The 18415-nt window shown below is 39.5% G+C and overlaps 1 protein-coding gene across 5 annotated transcripts in view; it reads right to left on the reverse strand.

The window, feature by feature from the left end:
- PLEKHA5 (pleckstrin homology domain containing A5) overlaps positions 1 to 18415 on the reverse strand; it is a 200433-nt gene that overhangs the window by 45666 nt on the left and 136352 nt on the right. For 4 of the 5 annotated variants that reach the window (XR_006653308.3, XM_045184049.3, XM_045184050.3 and 1 more), the window contains 3 exons: positions 17844 to 18308; positions 10929 to 11394; positions 8370 to 8453 (listed from right to left, as the gene is read on the reverse strand). Coding sequence is in view for 4 of the 5 variants with exons in the window: in XM_045184049.3 (XP_045039984.2) it covers positions 8370 to 8453; positions 10929 to 11394; positions 17844 to 18308 (1015 nt within the window). In the remaining variant the exon portion in view is untranslated. Of the gene's footprint in view, positions 1 to 4930; positions 4985 to 5819; positions 5940 to 8369; positions 8454 to 10928; positions 11395 to 17843; positions 18309 to 18415 lie in introns of all 5 variants that reach the window. The other variant, XM_045184053.3, reaches the window with a different exon arrangement.

Consider the following 18415-nt stretch of genomic DNA (forward strand, 5'->3'; position numbering starts at 1 on the left):
CGCCTGAATCTATGCCCCTAGATTTGCAGTTCCTTTTGATCTCAAAAAAATTCTTGTTTCCTCTCACTTTGGCTTTTTATTTTTAGGTTAACAGAATATCCTATTTGATGCTACATTCAGAAATGACTTAAGTATGTTCTAGCTGCAGGGAGATAGCTCCAGCTGGGTAGAGACAAATGAGCGTCATTAAATGATGCTAGCTAGCGCAGGCAATCCCCAATGTAATGTGGCCGATTGAGGCATGTCCCTTCCTTTCCCACTCTCATGCAAATGTTTCTGATGCAATTAACTATATTCACTCTTGAAGGGAGAGGAGTAAAGATAGAACACCATAATTTTAAGGGGAATTTGTGAAAGCACACTCAATGTTACAAAGCGATTTTATATTTAAAAGATGAAAAAATACCTGCTGTGGTAGCAGGGCAAATAAAGCTGAGATTTGTTGAAGTGTAGAAGCTAAACTCAATTAACTGTAGCAGGGATTCTCAAAGCCGGTGGCTGGCTACTGAAGTGGTGTCATCACAAAGGCAGGGGTGGGCAGCTGGTGCACATTAGGGTTAGCAGCACGCTCACATGAGGCTTGTGAAACACCGCTCCAAGTTTCTCCATCCTTCTGTCCATCCCTACCCGCACAGGTCTTAGCATCTCATTTTCTGGTATCATTGCCTAACAGGGAAAACTGGTAGGAAGGTTTTAGGAAAAAGAAAAAGGGGACATCATCTAAATTACCTCATAAACGCTCTTCAATCACTAATAGGGGAAAGTTAGAAAGAAAGAGAAAGCCACTGAGGAAGAAAGAAACAGATGGAGGGAACAGCGAAAACCCGAGTGAGGAAAACAGATCAAGGGATGGGACATGTTGGAATTTCCTCGTTCTTATTAATTTTCCCTTCATGACTAATCAAAAAGCTCCAGCTTAAAAAAAAAAAAGGATTATTTATTTATTTTTAGACAGGGGGGGAAGGGGAGAGAGAGGGAGAGAAAACAGCAATACAGCAATGTGTGGTTGCCTCCTGCATGCCTCTCACTGGAGACTCAACTTGCAACCCAGGCACGTGCCCTGACTGGGAATTGAACCTGTGATCCTTTGACTCACAGGCTGGCCCTCAATCCACTGAGCCACACCAGTAAGGGCAAAAAAAAAAAAAAAAAAAAAGCTCCAGCTTCTGTTCTACATCTTCATCCATGGAGAGGCATTGCCTAGCTCCTGGTCCAGTTTCTAAAACCCAATCCCATTTCTTTGCTCAGTTCACGCAATTCTGACCCAGGCTATCTTAGCCAAGAGCCAGACGCTAGTGGAAATCCTTATGGGTGACAAGATTGAAAAATTGGAGGCTCCTACTCCCAGTGTTAGACCTGCTAAAGAAGATATATAGGTACCTAAGATCCAGGGTTATAAAACACCTTTTCTGAGAGATGTTTTCCTTAATATAGTTGGGGTATATGACACTGTTAGTACAGTTTTTAGGTATACTAACTAAATACAGTGTTTTATGGCATGGACTGGGAATTTAACCAACAGAGGTGCTTATTAAGAACATTTAATAACTAGCAAGGATACAGGAACCAAAACAAGCAGCATGCCCTTTCTGTGTCTTACATGTGAATACCAGATGGTTGACGACAATAAGCTTCTATGGAAGCCTGTTACTTTGATTTACATTTAACTTCATGGAAACATTAGGAACTCCTAATCATCAGATACTTGGTTTTTAGTAAGGCCACATAGATCTAAAAACCATGCTCAGTCTGCATAATTCTGAGAAGAAAATATATTGTGATATTCTTTTCCCCTCACTTTCAAGGAATGAAGACACTCTTCTCTAGGAGATACCACTGTAAGTGCTGATGACCTCAAATTTATTTACAACTTCCTGGGCAGTACAGAGCCATCACAAAATTGTCACGATAGCTGCCCCCACTCCTTTCTGCATTCTGCTAGGCACAGGAATAAACAAGGGAAAAAAACCTAATAAACGTTAAATCCATTTAGTAGATATTATTTTAGGATAAAGTTTGCAAATTCCACTTCAACTGTAACCAAAAGTTCCTCTAATATTTGGTGATAACTAAAGTGAGTGAGAAGAAAATGAGTTAATTGTATATTATGTACTTATTCATTTTTAAAATAGAACCTGGATGAGGTACATAAAGAATACATTTAGGATTATTGCATATTCACAGGCAATATTTTGGGGCCATGTTTCCTTAAAATTCAGAAAAAAGACATATAAACCTACACTAATCTTAATAAATGTAGGCTTTGAATAGTCTCCTGAGCTGTAAGAGCATAAACAATCTGTAATAGTATATTTCAAACTAAAAAAAAAAAGAAGAAAATTCTACCACAGCTTTTGTTATTTTTAAAAGCATTTTAGTACATGACTTGTCCTCATAATGGTGATAATTAGACACGTGAATTTACCTTTGCAGCAACTCAGAGACTGCAGCTTGGTTTTATTTTTCATGAATAGTGGTAAGAACTAAGAGAATTTAAATCAACTCGAATTCTTCTTTTGATGACGGTGGAATCTGACAAGGGGCAGGAGGAAGACTGTGTTTTGTTGCTGGCCTTAGGTTATTCTGATAATTTATCAGGTCAAGCAGAGTAAGTGTTGAAAGTGAGTATCGATTAGTACAGGTTCCTTTGGCATGATGAATAGTATAAAATGGGACCAGAGCCTTTTCCTTTGACTTTAAGATTTTAAAATCTACTTTCCAATTCGTACTTATATAAAACCGATGAATTAATTTATAAACCAAGGCAACCAATAATGCCTATAAAATCGACAGACCTGGTAATCTAAAATAGGTCACTGGCAGTAACAAGATTAAAAGCTGGAAATGTTTGAGCTGAATAAAAACTTATTATTAAATTTCAAAATTATCAAGAATTCTTTTTATATAACTTAGTAACCTTACTATGGATATGAAATATAGGACAGTGAAAAAGTAGCAATTATTTGAAAGCATAAAAAATTTTGATGTATTTAAAGAGAGATTTTCTTTAGGAAACCTTAAGGATACGTACATTTATAATTATCTGAGTTTGCGGGCACAGCCCCACCATGTTTTCTATGAATTGTCTAATTATTATCTAAAAATGGCCCGATTTTTTTCCCTCAGAAAGTCTTATTTCAAAGCAAATTAGCATTCGAGCAAATTCTGTAATCCCTTACATGAGGGGTGGAGGGATTAAACAAAAAGGAAAAAGGAGTCATGGGCATGGACAATAGTGTGTGACTGCAGGGGGGCGGTGGTAGGGGAGTATAAGAGGACTAAATGGTAATGGAAAAAATACAATAAAGATTAAATTAAAAAAAGTTTGAATAATATAACTTTATTTCAGGATCTAGTATTTTTTAAAAAGGTGAATTCATGGAAAAACCTCTGCTGCCATGTTGAGAGGACAGAGACTCCATGGAGAGCCGAGATGTTGAAGCCCCCTGCGGGACCCCAGCACGCACAACCGGAGAGGCCCAGCAGAGCAGGCTTAGAGAGGGGTCGTGGCGGCAGAAACCTCCACTGGAGGCCGGGGCGCCTCAGGAAAGGGAAGCAGGGAGGCTGCCCTGGGGGAGAGAGGGTCCAGGAGAGCCATCTCAGCAGACGGTGGTATTTCCGACACATTCACCTGTCCTTTCCTAAGATCTTCTCGAGCTCTGTGCCTCTGAAATTCCAGTTTTGACTGTTGGCGTGAGTAATAAATTACAGCAGACCCCTAGGTTTACTTCCAGAGACTCCAGGTAACTTCAGACACAAATTTATATCGTTGTTTTTCAAATCTAATTTTTGTGACATCCCATGGTTTTCTGTAACTATTTCTAGATGTTTAGACAAAGAAGCTTTGTAAGGAAGTTATTCCCTGTGGATTTACTAGTCTTCTGGCCGAGTGGGGTCCTGAGGGGGGATTTTCTTCGCCAGACTGCTTTCAGAGTGTACTGCAGGCGCTGCGGTTAACTTGCAGCAACACCAGTCTCCGGAGCGAGGGGCTCAATTTGGATTCATGAAATGCGGATTTCTACAGCATTCTAACTGGCACAATCAAGACGAAAATAATTTGTGGAAAAGTAAATTTTACATTAACCAAAACATGTATTTTTTAATTAAAAAAAAGATGACATCTTTTAAAGGGTTATCCCAATGTAAAATCCCTCTTTAAATTAGAAAAATAATTTAAAGCAGTTCATTATTTTGTTTTTTAAACAGGCAAATATAAATATAATATTTTCCACAGTAACCACTTTAATTTGATAAAATACTCAAGTTTGAACATTTTAGAATGAGCTCAAAATGTATACTGCAGAAATTCTATGTTTAAGAACATATCAAAATTCTCATCAAATTAAAATTAAATATTGATAGAGAAGTTAATAAAAAACTTAAAACATTGAAGTGTCAGCCTTTCTTCACAAACTGTCACTCACACTTTTGAATATTCTCCTTAACCAGTCACATTTGTGGCTCCCCCCGAGGTAATGCTGGGAACTATAGGTCACTGTAAAGCTGACTATGTAGCTGAGCAAAGACCCAACACACGGGAATACAGAGCGCACTACACCTGCCCTCCTGGCCTCCCAACAAGGCACTCACAGCTTGGTACCCCTTTCTTCAACTAGGTCAACTCCAAGCTGAGATAAGCCTCCATGAGTAGCAGGAGTTTTCTTGGAATAAGAAAGAAGTCTAGAGAATTCAGGCTCTCAATTTCAGGTGACCCAGTATTTCTATCCCTGCTTTACCGCTACGACTGTCTTCCTCCCTGTTTATTATGGTATTTCTGAATTTACCTAGTTAGGGACTTCTTACTCTGTCACTGGTAAAAGTCATCCTAGTAAAGTCAAAATAACAGAAATATGTGATTAGCCTGAAAAACTGCACTGCATTTAAAGAGTTCTATTAGGTATTATACGTAAGAAAATTCTACAAAGCCCACCTGATGATCCAAATATATGGTGTTCCTTTGAAGATGATGCAAAAGAATTTCATTCTAGTAGGCATCAATCAAGAAACAGAGGGATAGAGAAAGAAGGTGCAGAATTCATGAAAAGGTCAATTTTGAAATAGGAAAAACAGGTAGGTTACCACAACCTCTTATATCACAATACACGGCAATCTTCACACACATGCTTCCCCGTGAATGGTACAGATGACATATTAAATCATTATATAATTGCACTCTGTTTTGCAAGAAATTAAGTGGACATGCATCCAAGCTAAAATATTAAGCAGAAAAATCCTTCAAATGGCTGTAGCAGATGCAATGGTAGAAGCTTCACAGGTTAATTCTTTTCTGCGATATAGTACTACTTCTTTGGATGTTTTGTATATAATCAGAGGCTATTAAACCCTTTGAGAAATGTTTACACGTGTTCATTCTTTTTAGTCGAGAACAGAAGAAATATCTTAAAATTAATCTTTGGCACTTAATAGACAGTATTATTAAAACTGTAATCAATTTTCAATGTACTACTTTACAGCAAATTACAGGACTTTTCAATATCTGTTTTACCAGTTGCAGAAGTTTTACAGTATCTGGTCAATGATAACACAATTTCAGTATCCATGCATTTCTTCCCTCAGAATCAAAAGTCGGGAGCTAAGTGGGTGGGTGGGGGTCTAAGAGGAAATGCATCCTACTGCGTCTCCCTTTAACGATGTGTAAGCAGGTAAATTCTCAAAGGGTCAATAGGAGACCCTAATGCTGTTGCTGAGATGATGGTATGGGCTCATGCTCAACACTAATGACGCTGATAAACTGGTAATGAGTGGCTCAAAATAAGTGACAATGGCAGACGACACAGACAAATCTCTCCATAGCTGACCTTTGGGCTGTGGGCCTCAAGCTTTAGCTGCATGAGCTGTGCTAACGTGTGCTCCCGGACACTACTCAGTTCAGCTTGCTGCCGTCTCAGCTTTATTAGCAGCAGCGTAAGCTCCTCTGGCTGAAGGAGTACAATTTAAGAATCCAAACAGTGGAAAACAGATTAATTGTTGTCTTAAGTGACAGACATTAAACCAAGATTTCTTGGCAAGTTTCCTCTTACGGTTGACATCAAACACAGTGCCTAGGCCCTATGATGATAGGTCCTACATAAATGCATAGATATCTAGAGAAATAGAAGGAACAGTGTTACTTTAAAAGATACAGCAAAATGACAGTATATTAAGGCATTTTCTCAGAACTCACAAGAGAAATTTAAATGTTAAGTATAAAAAAGCATAGTGCCAAAAAAAAAATCACAAAGACTTGTACATAAGGGGTATTAAAAGATTATTCTAATAAGATGTGTAAAAATGACACCTAAGACTTTTATACAGAACAATACTGGCATGTCCAGCACTCCATTTTAGAGAACAGGAGGTAAATAAAAAGAATTAAAATTCAGGTAAACCTTGGATAATGTCTTTACATCACTAAACTCAGTGCCTGAGATCTGTTCAGTGCTTCCCAGTTATACTTTTCAGTGCCACTGTTAGTGCTTTCAAAGGCTATTTTATGTGACCAAAAGATCAGTTCTCACTTTTAAAAAATATACATGTATGTCATACACATAAAAAGTTTTCATGGGTACAAAACCCTCCTTCTACCTTCTGAGGAGAAACAAAACTTTTGGGTCCTGGTAGTTACTCTGATCCCCAAGGGGAAGAAAATTTCAAAGGTAGGTAAAATTCCTTCCGAGGCCGATGTGACAAATTTTCCTGTGTTAGAAAAGCAGTGAAGTATGGACACCGGCAGTGTTGTGAGCTGTGACGCAGTGAAACTTCCAGGCCAAAGGGCATCATTCCTGAGAGCGATCTGTTTTGCCTGCAGCACTACACTAGTTCTCCTCTGCTCTGTTCATCTGCTGTTGCTCTTTTCTTCTTAATACTATTTTTAGGGACAGATCTTAAACTATTATTTACAATTACATTAAGAACTTGGGCCTTCAGGTGAGAAATATGTCAGAAGGAAATAAACCAGTTGCTACTGGATTCTTTGGATAAAACTGAGTGTGCGGATGAGACAAGAGTCTTTTAGAGTAGTGTAAGAATGTGTGTGTGACTTAAGGAAATGTCACAACGAAAAGAACAGCTGCTTTTGATCTGATGCCAAGCACATCTTGGGACGTCATGGCTGTGGGCAGGCCATGTCTTATGATCACGCCCTTGAGGTCCGGCCAGGGAGAAGGAAGGGTGGGGTAAGGTATTGAAATATTCTAAGACTAAGAGTGCTATTTGACAGAAATACCAAATGAAGAAGTCTTGAAACTCTGGTTATTTATGCAGTTAAAAAGATAAATATATTTCCAAAAGGATGAACTATTCCAGTAAGTTTCTAAGATTTTAATTGTGAGGCAAAATAAAGAGAGGCACATTCGACTCCCTCAAAAGTAGGTGGTAAATAAAACTTTATCCTAAACATCCACTAGAGGGAGCAAGGAATAGAGAAAATCTTGCAGTGTATTAGGCATTACCTTATGACCAATGTCTGTTAGATTCACAATTTAATACTTTAAAATCCCAGCATTTAAAAGTTTTTAGTTTTAGTCAAGCAGTATTTTTAATCTTGAAAAATAAACAGCAAGTAGTTTAAAGCCAGGAAATCTTCCTTATATCTAAGCATGTAAAAGATAAAAGAATGTTTGCAAATACATGTTAGATGAACTTGTTTTGATTACTGTAGAAAGAGAATTTTAAATAAGGAACAACCATACAGGTCCTCAAATCACATCTTCACAGAAAGTGAAACTACCTACTGAAATTAAAGCATAGTTCCCCTGATAAAAGAATGCCATTAAAGTAAAATGAAGTAATAAAAAGTCATCTTTTCTCTTTAATTTCAAGAGTAATAGTGTCCCGATAATATAATTCCTTCTCAATTTGAAGTTTAACTCTGACAATAAAATGATAATGGTAAGTATTTTTACAGTCTCTCTTTCTCTTCATAAATATGTAAATTAGTTTCCAGTCTGCTCTAAAGTAGTTAATCTATCTAAAAATCCACAGGAGAAACTTCTTAATAGGCTTGTAGGGTGACTACACGTGGCTGCTTGCTGAATTTGTTCCACTAATGAACTACTCCAACTTCTGTTTTAAGGGCAAGGGAATTAACATCCAATGAAATAAAAAAAATCCACCCAGGTTATACCATTAACCTTGAAAATATAATCTTATATTTAGGCAGTCAGACGTTTAGGGAGAATTATCTGGTAAGACTCTGAAATGGCTAAGTGATTCCAAATTCTTCTTATGAGCATCTCTTCCACAAAAATAGCACAGGTTTTTCTCTGGAAGGCACCGGTCTGAAAACTCAAACTTAAAAGCTATGTCAGGTGTGTGCTACCCTGCGTCGCACATACATAAAACATGTTAAAGAAAGACATTGTACTCACCGTTTTGCCCTGGAGGCTCTGGGGACTGATAGGCTGTGAAGCCAGGCCAGCTGGCATTGACCTCCTGTCAGGCACATAGACATGCTAGGAAAATAAAGGCACAGTATAAATTTCTGTGGTCAACGTCAGTGACGACAAATCTTAAATTTATGTGGTAAAGTACCACTTGAAATGTGCTCTTAGTGCTTATGAAAGAAGATAGGTGTTAAAACTTCTTGACTAAAATGTATATGCTGACAGAGTAATTCTCTATACTCCGGCTCAGTGGTTCTCAAACTTATTGGTCTCAGGACCCCTTTATGTCCTTGAAATCAAATTAGCGACAAGAGTGGTATTGTTTTACAGTTTTGCAAATCTCTTTAATTTGGGGCTGGATTTTTCGTATCTGCTGCTATATTCAATCTGCTATAATGATCTCTTTAGTGGAAGTACACAAAGAAAATCCACCCTCTCTCTCTCTCTCTCTCTCTCTCTCTCTCTATATATATATATATATATATATATATAAAAGAGAACTTTAATAGCTTTTTTTTGATAATTGTGAATATTTATCCTCGATATTACACTAAAACCTGAAAAGTGGTATTTTCTGGAAGGTTAGTTGCAAACTGGCATCTGAAACTATTGATGAAAACAACTTTTCATACTGTTTCGGCAATATCCATTAGTGAGCACTTTCAAATGAATCTCCTACTCATTTATGGTTTTATAATATCAAACATTGGTCCCGTGGAAAACACTGGTTCAATGAGTTACGCAGATGTTTTTAATGGTGACATATATCAGTGACAAATACCGTCAGCAGTTTTCCTTGAAGTGATAGGCTAACATTTTACTTCGAGAAGTGTCTGTCAATTACTAAGTCTGAATAGTCTGTCATTTGTTCTTTCAAGTAAAAATGGTGTTTCGTGCAAAAAGGAACTAGTTCAGCTTGCAACTCAAACAATCATGCAAGTGTTTTTATGGGAGACAACCATTAGAACTTTGGTAAGCAATGGAAATGCTTAAAGTATATTTCCTATTTCACCACACAGAGTATTAAAGTAATAGAATTATCCGTTACTGTTTCATCAAAGGGATTCTTAAGTGAAGCCTACAATGACCTCTAGCATGGTCGGGAGCCCCTCCCTCGATTTAGGCTAAGGTGCCATTACTTTTAGCCACCATCACTTTTGCACTATTGGAAAATGGTAACAGAGTGAAAAATACACCATCACCACCATCATCATCATCATCGTAACAGTTTTGGGCTTGCATATAGACACCCTGAAAGAATCATGGAGATCCTCAGGGACTCCGCCAGCTCCCAGAGGTCTAGGGACCACACTTCGAGAACCACTGATCCCATCAAGAAAGACTGTTTGAAAGAAAAATTGGCAATTTTGGAGAAGTTTTTTGGGAGGAGGAGTTAACTGGGAACTAGAGAGCATATATTCATCTTGTATTTATTGTTAAAACAGATGGTAAATTTTGGCTAAGAATATGAAAAATACTAATAAGCATGATAATACTTTTCAACCACACAGTAATGTTGTATTCAATCAGATTTCTAAACACTGCCACTTTTTATCAAATTTAATTTCCCTCTGGGGTCCGAAGTGACAAAATATGAAACTTTGTGACAATGAAGTTCAAAGTGAGTCTTTTTCTTTTTTTTGGTGAGGCACTTAAAGCATCCTCCAATCAGAAAATTTCTTATTGACTTATTACTTTCTAGCTCTTACTTATGGAAAAAACAAACAAACGCTGTACACAAAGATGTAACTGAAAGGTTCAGCCTGTCACAAGGATAAGAAAAAGTGCATTTAAAAATAGTATAAAGCAAGAAATTCTTTAAAATTAAAAAGAAAATCACAGGAAAATTCCTTTTCGCTTCAGGACCGACACCGGCGAACTGGCTGCGTGCAGGCCATCTGGTCAAAATAACTGTTTCACCGCTGTGAAAAGCCGACCGATACAAAGCACTCTGAATTCACTTTTAATACTCTACTAAGCAGTGCTTTAACTAACTTAAGGTACCAATTAAAACATGGTCTCTGTATCTGAATGTTTAAAAAGTATAAACCAGTAAGCATTTCTGATATTAAGTTGGGTATCTAAGGAGATGTTTCCATTTGCTATATACTCAGCTAGTTAGAAGATGAGGTCAGCACCTTCATCTTAGCAAAGAAAAAGATGAGCCTGATGCAAGCTTGCAGGTATGCTAGAAAGGGCAGGTGTAGAATTTGCAAGTGAGGGAAGACCCAATAAAAATGCATGTGGTCCTAACCTACGAGGAAAGCTGAGATGTTATCAGGCAGAGAAGAATGCATAATGCATCTGCTCAAAAAACAAAAAACACTGTTCCCGTGCTCTTGAGAGATGCAGTGTTGCAAGCTTAGGTTATACATGAGCTTTTGACACTGCAGAATATTCTTCCTTAATTAAAAAAAAAAAAGGAGCGGCCGTGACTACTCCTCCTTGGTTTCTGGTCTCTCATTTAAAAGCGTAGTGTGCTGGAACACCAAACCAAACCCAGCATGCATCAGGTAGCAAACACAAGATGAGCAGACACTTTACCTTAGGGTGGTGGGCCCTGTGCCTGCGGTCTATCGTCACATCTCCTCTCTGAATTGGCGAAGACACTTCCGATCTGTAGGTTCGTTGAGGGGAGTACCCCTGATAAGCAGCTATGGACCCATGGGAAGGTGACGCGGGAATAGAGTGCATTGTCTGGTCAGAAATGTTAACCATGGTTTTAGGGCTGGTCAGAGCTCCGTGACGAGGGAGGGTGCCCTGCTTACTATAGAACTGACGCTGCTGCCATTCGTACAGCTGCCACATCGTGTCGTCTCTCATTGATCTTCGTTTCTCTTCTGCTCCGGATCCTACCGTTCGGTCGTGAGTGGAAGGGGTTACACTGCAGATACTGTCGGGCCTGGTCTTGCTGTTTCTTGGGAGTGTTCTATAACCCTCAGGATATCGGGCCACAATCTGGGCTCTGTGGCTTGGCATATTTCTTGGTAACGTTTGGTAAGAGATTACTCTAAAGTAAAAGAATTGAAATGTAAAAATGAAGGAGACAGTTGCTTTCCAGATTCTAAATTAGAGTACATTTTTTTTCTTCTGGTCACTAAAATATTTATTAGGACTTGTTTTTTAAAAAGTCAAAACATTAAATATTGTGCAAGGTATAAGCAATTAATGAAAACACTTAAATTATTTTATGACACTGAATTTGATAGATTTAATACACTAAGTAAACAGCATCTATGTCACTTACATAAAAGACGATTATAGTTCTGCACAACATACAGTTTGGTTTAAAGAAGAAAAAAATATTTATACTTCTTTTAGAACTAGGAATATTCCCTTTCTAATCCCAAATCTGTCTCCACGCCTCATCTGTTGTTACATATACAGACTCCCAGAATCCCGTTCTTATACACTCACTAGAACGGTTAAACGGGGTTTCTGGTTAGGACGGAACACTGACGTGCTGAGTTGCGCCGCAGATGGAGCAGGAAGGCAGGAACCACAGCAGGCCAGTGTGACTGCTCTGTCGTACCACTGCCTTCAGACGGTGTGACCAGGGAAGGGGCACACCAGTGCATTTGTGGTTTAAAAAGTAATGTCCCTTGATCACTTTTCTTAACTTGAAAAATAAACATGACTTAAAGCTAAGGCTCAAAATTTAAAGACAAAATACTTAAACATAACATTTCAGACATGAAACTGCGAAGCTGAGGAATTTTACAATGTTTCTGGTGTAGAAATTAATATTCCATTTGATGAGCGCTATCTGCATTTGGGGGAACATTTAGAGGCAATCTAAAAATTCCTCAAATATATGATGCCTCTAAAATAAAGTTTTTATAAAATACTAAAGTTTTAGATATGGATATATAACAGTATATTACTAAGCATTCCTAAGATTAAAGAATAAAACAAAATTTCAGTCTACAATAAAAAGATGATGCTTTGATCAAAACACTCTTTGGAGTTCATGGAAACATCCTGTGCTAACTGCATGCTAGGTCAGATCCATTACATAAAAAGAACTTTAAAAAGTCAGTTAAAAATTCTAAATAAAGTAAGCATTCGTTTCTCCATTACCTCTAGAGGTGGATATAAGATAAAAAATTACAATTCAAATTCTAAATGCAAACATAATCCTTTCATATGAAAACAAAAATCTAGATTAGAAAGAACAAGTACTAAAGTACAAGTATTCACTGTGCTATCACCTCCACTGGCACACGTTCAGCCCCTAGTAACAGGGCGCGTGCTGTAACTCACTGCGCGGAGCACGCGAGAACGGAGACCCCACTAACTCAGGCTTCTAGACCTTCTCTCTCAATGTTTACTTAGCACCTTTCTCCTGTATTTTTGGACAGTGAGAGTATTTTGGAACTGGGCATGTATAATTGCTAATTATTTGCTGCCACCTATTGGGTATTAAAATGCCAAAGACGTGGGTGATTACAAGGACCAGAGGGGGTCCCATGTCTAACTTGATGTGTGCGTTACTTGATTGTGCTCTGACTGATCTGGGAATCTGGAACGGCAGAGCTCTCTTTGGACTCAGACCTGTTGCCAGCAACAATGCATAAATGCTCATGTAAAACAAAGACTTCATTGTGACCAGGTACAATGAGCTGGGAGCGACGGGGCTATGAGGCTTGCTCATAGAAACCCCCACACAACCTGTGCCTGCTGGCGCAGTAAAATTACGCTACCTTTCTACAAACCGGAGAAAGTCTTGTGTTAAATACACCTTTTGTGGCTTACAGCACCCACGAAAGAGATAAGGCTGTGAAAAATAAAACATTACAGTACAAAAAGAATGAAGTAGGAAAAAGTGGTTGATCAAAAATCAGAAAGGCCAAGTTTTGTCTCTTGCCTTTCTACTAAGTACAGAGACTTTGGTGAATTACTTACATCTTCTGGGACTCGGAAAATTATTTATATGTAGTTACATGAATATAACTGTGTGTGTGTGTGACAGAGAGAGAGAGAGAAGAGGGAGAGAGTGTTCGAGGGAGAGAGGGAGAGAGGACAGGGTGGGGAACAGACCAAGAGATTATTATACTCCTTTTAATGCTTGGGGTCAGGAGTCCCTGCGCCAGCTGGAACTAGAGTACAGGCCTCGTATTTCCTTACACAGCACTCTTTTCATTATGCCAATGATTCCCCGACTTTTGGATTTAATGAAAAAGTAAAGCAATCCTTCTATTTTTTAAATTTTGCCAGCAGTATGGTAATTATTAAAAACACAACACAACAAAACAGAAACCCTTTGCTGTTGCAATGACTTAATTAGAAATAAAGACACCCCAAAACCAGAAGGGAAATACCCTAGAATCTTACATATGCTAACAAAATCTGGCCAACTGAGTATTTTGGGGGATTTGGTTTTCTCATCTAGAGGATGATTTCATTGCCAAGTTATGTTATATAGCTCTAAAATACCATCTCTTATTCTGTATTCAAAATATTTCCAATTCTTGCGACCTTTTCCCTAAATTGAATTTCTTCGTTATGCTTATTGTTCCTCAGCTTTTCTATGTTTCTGCTGAGAACAGGCTTGCTCCAAACTGAGAAGCCCTCTGAGACACGAAACACTCAGCGACACCCACCATCCGATGGCGAGGGGCTGAAGTACTGGGTGCTCCGACAAAACCAGCACAAGCAAGCAGTTCAGGGTTTTGCTGCTTCCCTTCCATGTGTCTGTCCCATTTTTCCTCTGCACGGCCCCCTCCCTACTCCCCATCTTCTGTTAACACAGACATGGACAAAGGAGAGGGGACGGATCGTGGGAGAGAGGGGTGGGCTGGGTGGAGGGGAGTGAAAGGGGAAAAAAAATCGGGACAACTGTAACAGAAAAAACAATTTAAAAAAGTAAAAAAAACCCCAACAAACAGAAAAAGCCAGAAACTGAAAAAAACCCAGAGTTGGCAACCCATGGTTATCTGCTTAGGAAGCTGGTCAGCCAGGGAAAGTTGATTCCAGCCAAGAAATTGTGCCCTAAAACTAACGCAATATATCCCCACATGCCTGGGTTTACTTGTTCATAAATTCAAGAAATAACTGTAGTGACCTTGATATGCAAAAGGCTCTGGCGTGGGCACTAAACTATACCATGGGTGCATACACAGGAAATATTAATGACATAAACTTCGTATCAAGTTTAGAAATGTGAAAAAGCATTTACAATCATGGAAGGAAGGGGCATACCATTGTCAATCTAAACCACACTGAAAACCGCATATAAACTAATGTTAAATTCCAGTTCGGAAACTGTGATTACGCCAAACACCTCTGCCAGGGCTCTGAAGCACTCCTACTGTGTGAGCTGCACCCTGCTGCAGAGGGGCACACCGAACCTGAACTGTAACCCCATCTATGATCATTAACACAGGCTGATGTCTGCCAAGCTGGACTAATTAACGGCTACAGAGTTTCAAAGGTTCTTCTGCCATCTTTGGGACCACTTTTGAGGAATTTTTAAAAATCAGGTTATTTATCGAGGGAGTTTATTTTTATCCCATATACTACCATCTAGCATTCTGAGGCCTGTTTTTCCAAAACTGCAGTTTCCTGCAGTGGTCTCCCCCAAAGAAATTCAAATTCTGCAAAAATGTGATTTGCTTTTAAGTGGAAGCTTAAGAAATGCACACTGTAAGCGCCTTCATCAGGTTTAGTGCTCCATTCACCAGCAGCTGCCTGTCAAGCACCATGAAAACCCAGCCCCTGTGACTCTGCCATGCAGAACAATGGCTTCAGGCACCACGCGTCTTAACGGTGCCTGCCACTCACAAGGAAACCTTAACACTGTTCGCAGATACAGGGATCCACTATTTGACTACACATTAAACCTGTTCTCTTTCTACCAGAACTTTAACAATAAAAGCCAGCCTTTCAAACAGTTTTACAAATAAATTAGGCTTCTTTTCACCAATAAAAATTATTTCATTATAAAACATCACAACTGTTTTTTTCAGTATGAGGTTTATACAGTAATGTAGATGATATATCTCCATGAGCCAAACTGGACACCGGCCAGTGAACCCAAAGTTGGAAGAGCAGCGCAGAGAAAACCTGAGCTCAGAATAACCTCAGATGAGGCTTCAACGCTGCAGGCCTGCCTTCAAAGAAAAGAGTCACAAAAAGCCTTTATGTATGCTAGTTATGCCCATCAAGGGACCCAGAAGTGCTTGGAAACTAATCTTTTGCTCAACACTTTTAAAACGAACTTCCAGAACTAAGATTTAATGCTGGGCACAGACTCTGCAAGTCTTCTTGCTGGGATTTTTATTATTGTTTCCCTGAAAATGATTATAACCTTAGTAAGTATTTCCAAACATCCTTTCTTTTTTTTCTTCTTCCCAGAACTACCTCTGGCTTCTCTTCTGTCTAATCAAATTTTATTTCTGAAATAGGAAATATTTCTCACATTTCTCCCTTGGGAAAACTAGGCAAGTAAATACTGCGGGGGGGGGGGGGGGGGGGAGAAGAGTAGGGAAGTGACAAAACATCACAGGAGGTTTTTGCAGCCGTGGCTGTGATCGCAAAGGACGAGGCCAAGTGTGCCGGCTTCTGAGCTGCACTGCTGAGACTGCAGCCAGCAACCACACGCCTCGGCCACGACAGCCCAGCAAACTGCCTGCACTTCCTGTACCTCAGGAGTTTCACTATTAAAACCCATTATTCTTCATTTAATCAAAACTTTATCACCCTTGTTTTCTGGCTTTCTATTACTGAGAGTAAGAGTTACAGTAACTCTTCAGTTAATTTTTATGTATGTACACTAGTACACTGGAGTATTTTTAAAATTTTGCACCATCAAATTCCTGACTGATGACACACTTCAGCATCCCACAGGCGCCTACTTTTCCTCCACGTCCTCTGGCCTTCATTTTCCTCTCCTCTGCAGACCGCACCGCACTCCCTTCAATGTAAGTACTCTTTCAGGTTTTCCATCAGAATTTTCATCTTACCCAGCCTCCTGCCGAATGAATCTATCTACTCTCATCTTTACCTTTCAGAACTTGTGATATAATGAGGATGCTGCAACCTTATTCAAGTCCAGATTTCTCTTTGGAGATACAGACATCCGGCACCTCAAATTTAACCTGTCCAAATCATTCATTACCTTCTCTCTTCCCAAATCCTTTCTATACAGTAAAAGGCACCAGACAGCCCTTCACGATCAGGCCCAAGACCAGGGCGTCTTTCTTGATTTTGCCCAATCGCTCCAACCAGACTTGAGTGAGAACAGTTTGCAATCAAGCCCATTGGAGCTCTCGACTAAACTTGTCCGTCAAACCTTGAGCACATCCCCTTCCTCTCCTCACTTCACTCACTCCAACAGCTTTTCAACTCCCTCCACTTCACCCTCCAGATTCTGCAGCCAGACTCATCCTTCTGAAACACAAACCCGAATGCATCTACTTCAGCATATCTCTCCAGCCTTGTTCCTCATCTGACACCACAGCAGTTGCACCTAAGCCACACTGGATATCCTTCCCCTACTCTCTAATTCAGGGTCCTGCACATCTAAACCAACAGAAGCACACTCTCCTTCATATGCCAACTGTTCTCTCTTCCTCCGGAAAGGTTTTCGTGAACGCTTAAATTGTGTTTGTGGTCCCTGAAACGTGGCCTTATAGCATCCTGTTCTTCCTCCACGGTCACAATATACTGCACTTGTGTATTTCCCTTTCTCCACTCCCGGGTAAGAGCCTCTGTGAGAAATCTGGGCTATACCGTTGCATTATTTTACTGTCTGGCCCCATGATTAGTAGTACGTAGTACTTAATATGAAGTATGAAAGAACAAGTGTGTGCAGGAATGAATAAATATAATATTGAGCATGTGCATTATGAGTTGAGAAGGGAAGGAGATGGAGAGCACAAGCCGTTATTGTGCCTGTTTACTTGTCTCAGGAGATCTCTGCATCGCATCAGGCTGCACAAGTTACCAACGGAAGACAGCCAGCCCCTTCCCCTTCCCAAACAAAATCTCTACCCACAACCGAAGCCTTCTCTTGGGCTGGGCCACGGGAGAATAACTGCTCGTCATGATTAGCAATGGTGGGTGACAACAGAGGGAGACAGAGAAAAGAACACTTATATTTGATTACTATAAAAAAGGACACAGTAATGAAACTATAGTATCTAAATCACAATGTAAATGAATACTTTAAAAAACAAGATTTTATTTATGAGAGGGGAAGGGAAGAAGAAAGAGAGAGAAACATCGATCAGTTGCCTTTTGCACACTCCCGACCTGGGACCTGGCCCGCAACCCAGGCATGTGCCCAGACTGGGAATTGAACCGGTAACGTTTTGGTTCACAGGCTGGCACTCCATCTACTGAGCCATACCAGCCAGGGTTAAACGGATCCTTTTAATTGGTATCTTAGAAACCAATCTCTACCAACACAGCATGAAAGAACCCTGGGTTCATAACATGTAAAAACAAGACACTTACCCCCTGACTTCTTCTTCGTGACCTCTCCCCTTCTGGGTTTTAATCCAGTGTTCCAGCTGTTGCATTGAATTGGTTCTCTGCATGACTCGGTCAGCCTCTGTGTGTGAGGGCCCTGTGTTTGGCTGATTTCCACCTTTAAGATCTGCCAGGCTCACATTGATAGTTTTGTTCTCTGAACTATTCACATTGACTGGCCTGTAGTGTCCAGTCTGAGCCGGGCATGTTGACCCATCATATTCAGATGGCAGAGAATTCAACTTTACACTATTAATTTTTGTTAAAGGTCTATCTTGACCATCCTTCTGAAATCCGTATTTTTCAGCTTCTAATGCCTTTTTTTCTTCATTTCTGCTTATCTCCTTGTTTTTCTGGTTATTTTGGACCTCTGGTTTAATGAGCACTCTGTGGTTGGGGAAGTTATTGATTTCTTTAGCTGGTGCATTTTCAGATGTAATCTTGTCCACTCTGAAATCAGAGAAGAAAATCATAGCAAATCAGATGAAATAACGGACATATTATTTCTGGGATTCAATCTAGGAAAATATATAAAATTACCTTTTACTTTAGAAAAA

Source organism: Desmodus rotundus, chromosome 3 (assembly GCF_022682495.2).
Source record: "Desmodus rotundus isolate HL8 chromosome 3, HLdesRot8A.1, whole genome shotgun sequence".
Lineage (NCBI taxonomy): Eukaryota > Metazoa > Chordata > Mammalia > Chiroptera > Phyllostomidae > Desmodus > Desmodus rotundus.